The sequence below is a fragment of the Canis lupus genome, chromosome 20, assembly GCF_011100685.1.
Source record: "Canis lupus familiaris isolate Mischka breed German Shepherd chromosome 20, alternate assembly UU_Cfam_GSD_1.0, whole genome shotgun sequence".
In the NCBI taxonomy this organism is placed as follows: Eukaryota; Metazoa; Chordata; class Mammalia; order Carnivora; family Canidae; genus Canis; species Canis lupus.
Window position 1 is genome coordinate 44,651,101 of NC_049241.1, and position 12,731 is coordinate 44,663,831.

General features: G+C 51.1%; 1 protein-coding gene across 2 annotated transcripts in view; it reads right to left on the reverse strand.

The window, feature by feature from the left end:
* UPF1 (UPF1 RNA helicase and ATPase) overlaps positions 1 to 12,731 on the reverse strand; it is a 36,620-nt gene that overhangs the window by 7,394 nt on the left and 16,495 nt on the right. Inside the window, exons 4-17 of one of the 2 annotated variants that reach the window (XM_038566788.1) lie at positions 11,153 to 11,320; positions 10,614 to 10,794; positions 8,865 to 9,026; positions 8,093 to 8,210; positions 7,843 to 7,941; positions 7,245 to 7,353; positions 6,918 to 7,077; positions 6,684 to 6,802; positions 6,032 to 6,196; positions 5,816 to 5,930; positions 5,228 to 5,371; positions 4,200 to 4,413; positions 984 to 1,101; positions 441 to 597 (exon numbers count right to left, since the gene is read on the reverse strand). In XM_038566788.1, the coding sequence (XP_038422716.1) occupies positions 441 to 597; positions 984 to 1,101; positions 4,200 to 4,413; positions 5,228 to 5,371; positions 5,816 to 5,930; positions 6,032 to 6,196; positions 6,684 to 6,802; positions 6,918 to 7,077; positions 7,245 to 7,353; positions 7,843 to 7,941; positions 8,093 to 8,210; positions 8,865 to 9,026; positions 10,614 to 10,794; positions 11,153 to 11,320 (2,029 nt within the window). The remainder of the gene's footprint in view (positions 1 to 440; positions 598 to 983; positions 1,102 to 4,199; positions 4,414 to 5,227; positions 5,372 to 5,815; positions 5,931 to 6,031; positions 6,197 to 6,683; positions 6,803 to 6,917; positions 7,078 to 7,244; positions 7,354 to 7,842; positions 7,942 to 8,092; positions 8,211 to 8,864; positions 9,027 to 10,613; positions 10,795 to 11,152; positions 11,321 to 12,731) is intronic. The other variant, XM_038566789.1, reaches the window with a different exon arrangement.

The following is a 12,731-nucleotide window of genomic DNA, read 5'->3' on the forward strand; positions in this document are numbered from 1 at the left end:
TGTTTCCCAATGATAAACACATACATGCTTGGCACAAAAAACCTTAGACTGTACTCAAGTTAACAAAACAGAGACCAACTGCCATCGTCACTCAGTCATTACTTTACATTTTGGTCCATTTCTGCAGAGAGAAATAATTACGTTGTCCTGCATCCTGAAAGGATATACATCCTGGACATTTTATCCAGGTGTTGATACAGGAGTGAACAGCGTTTTCACAACTATGTAACATCCACTGTAAGGCCGGCACATAATCATGCCATATGTTTCAACTTGGAATTACTTTAAGTTTTGCTCTGAAAACTATCCTGAGAAAAACCTGAAGGAACATGCACCCCCCCGCCCCCCAAACTGTGCCGGTTCACAGGCCACAGGCCTGGAGGTCAGGTCAAGGTCCGCTTCTGTGGTGGGACCCAGCAGGCCCGATTGGGTGCGCGCACCTGGTAGAGCTTGGTGTGCAGAGAGCCGCTGAACTGCATGTACTGCACCAGGTAGGAGCGCTGGCCCTCGTAAGGTGTGATGATGCCAATCTGGTCAGGCTTGGCACCCGCCTTTAGCAGCTTCGTGGTGATCTTCTCCACATTTGCAGCTTCCGTCCTAAGAAAACCCGCCGTTCAGTTCCTAGGCGGCACCCGTGGGCTCCTGAGACTGAGGCTAGAGACCATGGGAGGTGTGGGGCCGGCTCCACCTCCAGGGCAGCCCTGTGAAGGCCCGCTGCACGGACAGCTGGGCTCCCCATCATTTACCAAGGGAGTCACGAGGGACAGAAAAGCTTCACACGTGGGCTTAGCAACTTTTGCTCAATAGAAAAACACACTGAAGATGGAAGGTGGAAATATGCTGTTGGTTTAGGTGTCCACAAAAAATGGGGATAAGGAAGTAAAGGAAAAGCTTCAGAAGAAAGAACACCTTAGTGGTGGTTAGTGGCTATCTGCCAAGCTGCCACTGAAGCCTGGAGATGTCAAGGGCGAGTCTCTGCTTACCTGTTCAGGTAGGAGGTGCCTGAGCTAGCAATCTCCTCTTGGCCCTGGGTCACGTAGAAGAACATCGGCTTATCAGGTTGGGGCCACTGGAAGTCAAATCCCTTCTTCACTCGATCAGCTGTCATGGGAGGGAAAAGAGGTAACACTTCACATTAGAGGAAAAAGCCACAGCATATTTTGACTGAGTACAGACGGAGCAATGCAGAGACCACACCATTACAAATAGAGGCACATGTGAGAGCAGCTGACAGCAGGCTCTGGGCAAGAGACCCTGGTCGATGGGGCCGTGAGGTGGCCATCCGGACAGGTCTATGGCCCCCAAACACCCTGGATGAAGTGAAACTCAGTTGCCTGGTGCACAATGCTGGCTCACTCACTGAACATCTCACTGGTTGATGCTTTCTCTGGCCTGTTTATGGAACCTTTCTCTGGCCTGCCTACCCTCGGGTCATGACGTCCCTACAATTGGCTTTTATGGATGACACTGTTGAGTCAATTTGATCCTGTCATAGACCAAAGACTATGGACAGATGGGTCTGCCTCTTAGGCACTGTCCCCAGAGTATCCTGGCAACTGCAGTTTTATAGTAACTCGTGACACCTGGTAGTGTAAGAGAACACCTCCATTGGGCTCTTCATGTTCACCTTGGCTACTGTGGGCCCTGTGCATTTCCTTATAACTTAAAAATCAGTTTGTCCATTCACACACCCCACTCACCCCTTTGGGAATTATGGAGTTGCACCTACTCAACAGAGCAGCCTGAGAAAAATGGCATTTTTGCCATCAAAACACAAAAATCGGGGCACCTGGGTGGCTCAGCTAAACATCTGCCTTTGGTTCAGGTCATGATCCCAGAGTCCTGGGATGGAGCCCCGTCAGGATCCCTACTCAGGGGTGAGCTGGTTTCTCCCTCTCCTCACTCATGTTCTCTCTTCCTATCTCTGTCCCTCTCTCAAATAAATAAAATTTTAGAAAACCCACAAAAATCAATGATCCATTTTATGTCAAGCTGAGAAAGAGGCCTTGTCCATTTCTATCCTTCTAGCAAAGGCAGAAGCCAAGGCTAGCTCTGTGGCGCATTAGCTCAGGGGTTTCTGGCAAATGTTTAGCCACTGGAGTAGTGGTGGCAGGGGCTGATCTATTAATGCCCGCCAATTTTTGTAGTGCAAATGCTCCTCCTACAGCTAAGGCCCAGCCACCCCAAGAGTGGGTCTGGGTGGGCACCAGCATTGCCTTGAACAGAGGTCACCTCAGGACACAAGGGGGCTCCTGTATGCTTGGTCAGGTTGTGTTTTGGAGTTCAGATACTAATTATACAGGTGTGTTTACTTAAAGAAGACTCGCTAAGCTGAACACTTAGGATTTGGGCACTTCTTTATACTCTGATGAAGAATTAAAAAAATATGTACTTGGGGTACCAGGGTGGTACCATTAGTTACGCATCCAACTCTTGGTTTTTGACTCAGGTCATGATCTCAGGGTCCTGAGATCGAGCCTGGAGTTGGGCTCTGCATTCGGCAGGGAAGTGCTTCAGATTCTTTCTTCTCTCTCCCTGTCTTACAGAGCAGGACCGGCAAAGGTGAGAATCAGTGCTAAGTGGTGGCTTTCCCAACTAGCATCCAATAGCAAACAAGTTCCCTGTGGCCTGGCTCTTCCTAGCCCTACCACCCAATGGACCAGCAATGTTCTAAGCATCACAGTGATGGTAACAGTCCCATCAACTCCCAGGACTGCACCACATGGCAGCTTCGTGGCCGGGCCGGGCACGCACTCTCAGCCTCCATCTCACCTAGACAGCAGGCCAGACAAGGCTGACATGGCAGGCTGCTGGCATGAACCAAACATTAAGAACGCCAGTCTCAGGACTCTTTCATACTCTGAAAAGTTGAGGAATCCCAATAGCTACCATTTCCATAATTTTACTCTACTGAAGTTTACTGTATTTAAAAACCTAGAAACACAAAATATGTATGAATTCCTCTAAAAATAAACATCAGCAAAATCCTTTTTTATGAAAAACAACATTTCCCACTAAAGTATATTATCTATTGAGTTTCTGCAACTCCGTTCCCGAACGGTGGACTCTGCTCCTGCAGCCAGTCTCTGTCAGCCCTGCCAGTAGCATGACCGGGACTCACAGATGCATGTGGCTGGAAAAGGGAAGAGTGTTTCATGACCTTCCCCACAATTATGAGATCCTGCCTGATTCCAGACCAACACTGGATAGAAGGTCACCCTGCAGGCTCGCGATGATGGTGGCCCTCCTCGGCCCTGCCCTGGAGACAGCCTCAGACTTTGTACCATCCTTGCTGGCCATCAGCATGGGAAGTACTTGCTCACCAAGTCAAGCAGAGCTTCCAGAGACTCCACACTCCACAGACATTTGTCCACCACAGATCTCATCAGAAAAGCCACTCAGCATTAGAAAGACTTGATCAGCTGAGTTTTCCAAAATTCTGATTTTCATCTGAATTCTCAAGGTTTTACCACTGGTGATAAATACTGTCAACTATTTTCCTTGAAGCCACAGGCTGGCTCTCTTTGATCATTTCTGGGAAAGCACCTGTTGAACACCCCAGGCTGAAGGACAGCCCACAAACGTATCCCTGTGTCCTTTTCCAAGCACCTACCACAACTGCCAAGTGTCTTAGTCACGCACAGGGTCCCAAGGATGTGCACCCAAGGGGTTAGTAAAGTGAGTACTCTTTGTTGATTGGGGCCTTGCCTGCTGCAAGCATGTGGCAATGAGAACACACGGGCACTCTAAAAGCACTGTCCCCACTCATGCCGCAGCAACAGCCAGCCTTCCAGGGACGCTTCTGCACCTTCAGCATAACCATACACATGGCAAAAGGGCACACGATGCCTCAGTGTTACTACAAGAGTAGTTCTGACCTCAGTTCTGTGAACCCCCAGGGCCTGGGCTCTGAGAACAACAGGGTCAGGAGTGGGAGGAACTGTCAATTCTGCCACCTCCTGCTCTGCATGCTGTGTGATATGCCCCTGCTGAGAATTCTCACGTACTGACTCTGCATTTTATAAGGATAAGCTCCCCTAGCCCACCCCACAGAGTGGACATTGCGTCCTGTACACCACTGGAGCTGAGGTGACCCCTACACATAAGTGATCGCCACGTGAGGCCGCCTGGGCAGCGACAGCAGGTTTCATTCCCAGGCTGCGTTCCCTCTAGGCCCCCCACTCTGGGTTAAGCACTACCTGCAGTGACGCCATTCTGAAGAGAGCCCTCGTAGAATATGTTGGATGGGAAGGCACTGAGCGCAGGGTGCATCCGATACTGGACCTGGAGGCGGATGGGACGGATGCCCAGCACCACCAGGCGCTCAAAGAGCGACTGAGATAGTCCAGCCTTGGCTGCTTTCTTGCACATCACCACAGGGCCCAGCTGGCAGTGGTCACCCACGAGGATGAGCTGTGGGGAGAGGCCCACACAGGTGAGGAACCTGAGTATGAAACGGCACAGACACCCGCTCATGGGGGCACTAACCCGGGTGCTATACGACCACCTGGCCATGTGGATTCAAGTAGTAAGCGTTGACCAGGCACAGGACCACCCACCACATACAAGTATCCTGATTTTCCTAACAAAGTTCACCTTATGGGCAGCCAGGGGGGCTCAGCGGTTTAAGCGCCTGCCTTTGGCCCAGGGCGTGATCCCGGAGTCCCAGGATCGAGTCTCACATCAGACTCCCTGCATGGAGCCTGCTCCTCTCTCTGCCTGTGTCTCTCTCTATCATGAATAAATAAAATCTTAAAAAAAAAAGTTCACCTTATGCCACTTCTCTTTTACAAAAGACCTGTATTAATATGCTTATGGCTTTCATCGTAAAAGCAAAAATCCCCTTCAGATTTCTTTCAGTTGTCAAGAACAGGTACTAATGTTGGCTTTTGCAAAAGCCAAGTGGCATGATGTGAACTTTCGGAAAGCACAGATATTCCTCACTTTATTTCATTTTGGCTTATGAGAGGTTTCAAAGCAATGTTTTACTTGTGGATAGCGGGGAAACCCACATATGAAACACACAGATGTGCACTCAGGACCCAAAAGAGGTGCTGGGTAGGGCACTCATCCTTCCAAGAACCCCTCAACTGTGCATCCCTCTGCTCTGTCAGGATATCATGGTACATAAAGCATTATCAAAAACAAACCCCAGCACTGAGAATCACACAGAACTGGAACAAGAGAACACACACATTTTCAAACAGGACTACAGTGAATGGCCCACCTGCTTGGCACCAAGGACCACAGGGACCATGCATTCTGGCTCAGTGGCCTGGGTGCTCTCGTCAATTAAAATGGAGCGGAACTGCATCTTGGCAAGCCTTGGGTCCCCTGCACCCACACATGTGCAGCAGATGACATCTGCATTCTGGAGACAAGAGTAGGTGAGGCATCAGGGCACCTGCATGGTAAATGTTACCAGGCCCCAAAGGGCAGACAGGACAGGACACAGATTCACACTCTCCCCGACACTTATGGAAACAGGCTGCTATCCCACCTGGACAACATCTACGTCCAGGCTCTAAGTGATCGTACTTTATCACAAAAATCTCTCAGCACAGACATGGTTCTGTGCCTAAAACAGCCTCTGAGAGGCAGTGTTGAGCTGAGGAAACCTTGGTTGGTTTGTTATAAAAGAGCAGGAGAGTGTTCCAGACCCACCTCCAGACCAAGATGTGCAACCACTGAGAAGACAAATATGGGAGGGATCGAAGTTCTTTCCCAAAAGCAAAATAAACTGATCTACAGCTCCACATACTGGGACAGTCCCACAGCCAAACAGAACAAAACAGTGCTGAGGCTAAGAGCTCACCATGAGCAGCTCCCTCTCAGCGGTACGCTTCAGAGCCCGGTACCGCTTCTCATCAGCAGATGACAGCTCCCCCGTCTCATCCTTCAGCTGCTGCAGCTTCTGTAGCTCTGGCATGCTGGAAGCATGGTGACATGTCAGCAGGCACGGGAGGCATGTGTCATCAGGGACCGCGCACGGGAGATGTGCTGTGCTTAAGGTGGGCTATCCAACACCCACCTGTCCATGTTCCTGATCTGGTTGTGCAGGGCCAAGAATGACACTGGGGAGTCGATGGCCTCACGGCTCTTGGCACAAAGCCGTACAACTTTCAGCCCAGTCTGGTGGATCTTCTCAGTCAGCTGATCCACAGCTATGTTACTCGGAGCACAGACGAGCACAGGCCTTCAACACAATGTGAATGAACGTCTCAGAGCTCACCCAGAGGAAATTCAGGAAATGCTAACTGCCAGGACTGTTGTTCTGAATCACAGGCAACAGAGCCCCACTCGTGATCTAAGACTAAAGCCAGGAATGAACAAAGCTGAAGGAGCTAAAACCCAACTGGTCTGGCGCTTCCTATTCCCACCTAGTTTTCACATTTCTCATGTGCAGCAATACTACTAACAGGATCCTGCATCCTCACCCTCCTGTCTGCACCCTAAAGACTTTCAAAGCTCTAAGGTGCACACAAGTACAAAAGTCAAGATGCGCTAACACACTGACCCACTGTGGCCTCTACCAGAGCAGCACGCTTGCTTATTAAAAGCAACCACAAAGATCAGAACTCACACAGATAATGTAAAACACAGAGTGCCAGGTAAGAGGGGCCCCCAGGCATCCCAGCAGACAGGTCTCCCCCACCCCCACCTTGGGTGGTGTTGAGCCCTACCCATTGCCCTGCCGAGCAAGGTGATAGACGATGGTGGCAGAGGTCACTGTCTTCCCTGTGCCTGGTGGTCCCTGGATCAGGCTCAGCGGTCTTTGCAGCACAGTCTTCACAGCATAAACCTTCAGATAACAGATAAGTGCTAGGCTGCACCCAACCCTGGGGAATGAGGGGGGCTGCCCATCCAAGCAGGCTCTGCCAGCCAGGCCCCTTCTAGTCCCCAGAATGGGTGAGAACCTGAGAATGGTTGAGGTCGGGGAGCCCCTGTGCCGTAAAGCGTTTTGGCAGCTGGCACTTAATGATCACATCCTCCACCTCATGCCCGAGCAGTTTGTGGTAGATGTAGCCCGACACAGAGGTCTCATCCACGGCGAACGTTTTCAACGCACTCTGCATCCTGGAAGGAAAACTCAGGGTCAGGGACCCGCACGACCATGGAGTGTTTGGTGTGAGGCCTGGCAACTGCAGATGAGAATCATCCAGATGGTGGAGGCGGCAGCTGTGCCACCAGCAGAGCACTGCAAAACAGATGCAGTAGTACCTGCAGGGGTAAGGTGGACATACCTATCAAAGGAGGTTGACTTCCATACGAAATCCACCTGGAAGTTATGAGTCACCTCCACAGGTGCACCCACACTGCTCCGAAGCTCAATGGCGATCTCATCGCCATAATCTGTGCCACTGAGTTAAGTTTCATCATTGTCAAAAGCTGGGTTTACCTTTCTGAGGAGCCTTCATTCAGCTACTGAGAAAAAAGACCCTCCCCTGTGCCCAGCACAGAAAACCCAGCCCACCTGGCCCATGTTCTCACTGACAGTCACCACCATGGTGTCTGCGCCCCCCTACTGCCAGCTCCTGCAATCCTGTGAGCACTGGGGCAGCACCCAGCATGGAGCAGGCCAGGATTCTGGTGGAGCCTCCAGAGCCCCAGGGCACAGAGCTGGGCAGGCCCTGGCCTCAGGCCAGGCAGCTCTTTGATCAGTTTGATACACATGGTGCACCCTCAGAGTACAACTGAAGAAAAGACTCAGTGGCAAACCCCATCACTCAGAGGGACTCCCACCGCCCCCAGCCACCCGCGGAGCCCTTTCCTCCCCGAGGCGACCCCCACACAGGCCACCTGTGCTCAGGATGAACTCGTCCTTCTTTACACAAAGGATACTATCAGGGACCTTGATGACGTGGCCGATCCCTTTCCAGAGGGGTGCCAGATCCCCTTTGTACCTCAGGCATATCTCATCCCCCTGCATGAGCCGCATGTCTTACAGAGAAAACACAGCAAGAAAGTTAGCGTTTTCAACATGTGCCAAGGCTGCCACCATGAAGAGTTCAAATTAAGGGACACTTTACAAGGGTGAAACTAGGAATTTTATGCTACTTATGGTCACAAATATTTTAAAACTTAAAATCACCTCTTAACCAAATTATGACTAAATCCTCATTACCAGAGTCAGTCTTGGGCAAAGTGAAGTAGGCGATTCTCTTCTTGTTAAGGCCCAGGTCCCACCTGACCGTGATGTTATCTTGAGTCTGAGCACATGAAAAATAAGAGCCCTGTTAGCCTGAGACACAGACACGGGCCTGGACTCCTCGTGTCTGGGTTTCCACAGGTGTGTGCCCTATGGCGACCTTACAAGCCATGATGTCAGGGTGCAGCACACAGCACCCAACAGCCTGCAACACCAACAAGGGCACATCCGGGAGAGAAGCCATTAGGACCCCCAGAACCCGCTCAAGATGACCAGGAGACCCCCACACGACGTCTGCTCTCAGAGGTGGCTTTTCTGTGAACCGTGGAGGGAGAAGGAAGCTGGTGGCCGATCCTCAGAGCTCCCGCTTCCTACATGTGTTCTTCAGGAGACTGGTACAAGGAGTGCCCTCAGCGTGCCATGGGCTCCTCAGCTCCGACTCTCATAGCCGTGGGCAAAGGCTGTGACCCCAACTGAGAGGGGGGATTTTTGTTGGATTTTAAATCAGAAAACACTCGGTGTTTAGCTCTGAGCAACCGGGCGTCTGCCCAAGGGTCACTCCCTTGCCTGCCCTCAATCCACCATTCCGTCTCTCAGAGCACTGCGCCTCTGCCCATGTCAGCGTCCGCAGTTTGCAGAGAAAACCGCCCTCCCCAGACCTTAGGAGAGACGCTGGGTTAAAATGACCGAAACCCTCCTGCACACACCACATCACCTGGGACTCTTTCAGTTTCTTATCGTAGTCGGCCTCCAGCTTGACCAGAGGGCCGAATATGTTCTGGTACTGGTAGGCATCCTCGTACCGCAGGAGGACATGCTGCGGCTCCTCGTCCACGCCTGGCTTCTCCAGGTCCTCCAAAGTGGCAGAAGGATTTTCCTAGAAGACAAGCACCACAACTGTTCTTCCCCATTTTCACCTACATACAAAAGGAAGTACACACGGGCTCACTAGTCATTAGAAGAACAGGCCATAGCCACCACCTATCAGAACAAGCCAATGTCAGCCTGTCATTCAGAGAGCACTGGTGGCTGGTGGTGTCCACCCCACGAAGAGAGCCCTCATGTGATAAAGTGTATGTGGCACAGGGAGGTGGACACGGGTCTGGGTCTTTGCTCCCCCTTCAGCTGTCACCCCTATTCTTCCCTTGCCCAGGGCTACACCAACAGGGTGAATACTAGCAAAGACACCCCAGGTACACAGCCTGACACACCTGTATCAGCAAGTGACTATATTCTCCAACAAATGCCTAGTCCCTGAACTGGGAGAGAGAATACCTCTTTTGGGCTGCCAGAAAGACCACTAGTCCTCTGGCTGTGTAAACAGAAGAGGAGGCCCAACTTTTCCCCCCACCCCAATTTCCTCCTGACCCTGATTAGGGGCGATACACTCGTCCCTGGCAGGGACAGAACAATATCTAGGCTGTGTGGCTATAAACAGAAAAGGTGAAATAGTTCTGGCCATCTGAAAACTGAAGTAGAAAGGTACCTTGCTAGATGACAGTTGAGAACTATTCTGACTTGCACTCAAAGTAAAAATAAATTCACATTTAAGATTTTGGATTATTGGGGGCAGCCCTAGTGGCTCAGCGGTTTAGCACCACCTTTGGCCCAGGGGCAGATCCTGGAGACCCGGGATCGAGTCCCACGTCGGGCTCTGTCTCTGCATGGAGCCTGCTTCTCCCCCTGCCTGTGTCTCTGCCTCTCTCTCTCTCTCTCTCTCTCTGTCTCTCATGAATAAAATCTTAAAAAAAAAAAAAAAAAAAAAAAGATTTTGGATTATATGGGCTCCTAATTAAAGTTTCTAGCCCAATTACAAAAACTTTATCACAAAAGCTGAACCAAAAAAACAAAACAAACAAACGAAACAAAACAAAACAAAAACAAAAAAACAAAAACAAAAACCCACCAAACCAAAAGCTGAACCAGAACCAGAGAAGGGCTTTCCTGGAGAACTAGGTCTGTCACATGGGGTTGGCACTGAACCACCCAAGCTGGAAGCCCCTCCTCTTCACTCATCCAGCTGCTGTGGGCCCTGCCTCTCTGACCTTTGTGACCTAGATCCCTTCTTCCCTGAACATTCACCCCTGGCTTCAGACACGTCACAGGGCCAACGAGATCTTAAAGAATCCTCACAGTCCTGTCTCCCCAGGACTACCTCCTCTTGCCATGTCCACCCACAGCCGCCCATAGCCGTCCACAGCCAGTTCTGGTCTTCCTCCTTCCCACCACCCACCCTCACCCTCTGCAACAAGAGAAAAATTCCAGCAACCGGAGCTATCCGTTCCCAGAGGCCTGGCAGGAGGTGCCTGTGGGATTCCACCACGGGGCCATTCCAGGTAGAGATGGCAGTCTCTCCCTGGAGTTCCTTCCAGAATCTCTCCCGTTGTGAAGCTAGTCACTCCCAGCAGCTCTCCTTGGACAAGAACAGTGCTGAGGCAGATTTGCATTCTCAGCAGGCCCTCACCTTCCAGAGCTCCTCCAGCTTGTTGATCTGCTGGGCGGTGATCTGCCGAGCCCGCAGCTGCTCCTGCTCAGAAGGGATCTTGACCAGCCAAGAGAGGAAGCAGCGGTCCTGGATGAGGGGCTGCCACTGGGAGCTATCCCAGTTGATGTCCTTCAGGCTGCTCTGACTGGCGCAGGGCTGCCTACAGAAACCAAGGGCAGGGGAAGCCAGGGTGAGGGTGATTGCCACCCCCAAGGCTTACCTTTTATCCCAAAGTGACGTTCCTTGCATTTTATTATGTGATCATATTACCTTTAAATTGCTAGTAATCACTGCCTCTCCCCATGCACTTGAGCTCTGAACTCTTAAAACTCCTTACACTGTTTTTACAGAATTCTTTTTATGATTTAACCAGAACACACCCCAAAAGTTATTCAACATTCCCAGTTCTCTTAACTAGCCCCAGCCCCCAAATATCCTCACACCTCTCTAATGGGCAGAACAGGGCCTACTGGGGCCAAGTGCCTCCACCCCCTCTGAATGGGGGGCTCCGCCCTCACCTGCACAGCAGCACCACTACTGAGTCAGCCTTGGCAGGGATGAAGCCAAGGAGGAAGACATTGCGGCAGCCACAGTTGTAACATTCCAGGACTGTCTCCCCCAGGGGCCCATCCTTGTGCAGAGTCACCTCTTTGCATTTTGCCCTCACGAGGTGATTTACAATGTGGCTGAAACCAGGAAATGATAAATAGTTAACACCCAAAGTTTGGCTTTTCACCACTTCCAATTTTCGAGCCCCCCGTTAAAAGTTCCGGTACCGTTCACAGTCCATTAGCAGGGGCGGTCACACCTCATCCATCTGGCATCCCAGGGGGCCAGCCCGCCCCTGAACTGGCTCCCCACTGAGCGCAAAAATCAATCCGACTTGAACAGCCTTTAAGGAAAACTTTCCTAACACGTTTCACATAGTTCCTGCTTCTTTTTTTTTTTTAGTTCCTGCTTTCTGAAATCCTACGTATGGGGCCTGAATGAACCTATCAGTGGGGCCAAGGCTGCTGTCCCGGAGAGGCAGGAGGCCTGCCCCTTCCTCTGCTCCTCTCTGCTTGCTGAGGCTTCTGGGCTGCTGCTGCTCTCAAAGAAGTTGCTTCTCCAGGCCCCTGTGCCTGCTTCCAGGAGCAACAGCCCCTCCTAATTTGCTGCAGGCCAGGAAACTTGATAACCAAACGTATTAGAAACCTGAGGACAGTAAAAAATATAGAGCAGCGGGGCTCAGGGCTACTCTCAGGAAGCACAGGGCCCGCTCTGAACTGTCTGAAACCCCACTGTCTCAGCTCTTTCCTTGCTGCTGGGCGGCCAGGACTCTACTGTCCTTCCCATTTCCGGGACACAGCTCACCTACACCTGGGGCTTGCGAACTCCACCCTAAGACAATCCAGCCGGGCATGTAGCCCACAGGTGGTGCTTGGCTCTGTCTTAGGCTCTCCCAGCTACCTACAGCCTTGCTGCGGGTTGGTCAGACACCAAGCACACCTGCCAGGCTTCCAGACTGCCCTGCTGCTGCCCTCCCTCACCTCGGGGAAACCCCTTCTGTGACAAGCTTTAGCTCAGATGCCACATTTTAACTCTCTCTAGCTTCATGAAGCCAGCTGTCACCACTGTGCACCCAGAGAACATCCACTCTTCTGAAGCTATCACAACCAGGCATTTTTACCAGACTGATTTCCTCTTGTCTTTTCTGCACCTGCCCCACCAGGTTACACTGGAAGCTCCCTGAAGGTTAAGTGCCCCATAATTTTTACAATCTGGTCTCATGCAAAAATGCAGTGTGGTTCACAGTCTGTTTTCTCTTAGAGGCCTTTTGCTCACTTCTCTGATCTTGGCTCTACTGACCGGAAGCTGGGGTTGCCAGCTAAGAAGTTTTAATTGCTTTTCCTGCAGGAGAGGAACTAATGCAAACACAGTAATGCTGAAATTACCCAGAACATTCTGAAAATGGGATATGAATCCGGTTACCCTGAAGATGCTTTTCCTTTCAAATCTTTAGAATTAAGTATTAGCCCACTTTCTTGCCTCACTCAGAACCCTACAATTCGCACTGCTAACTCTAAGATGACAAGAGATCTGACCACTGTGTCCTTA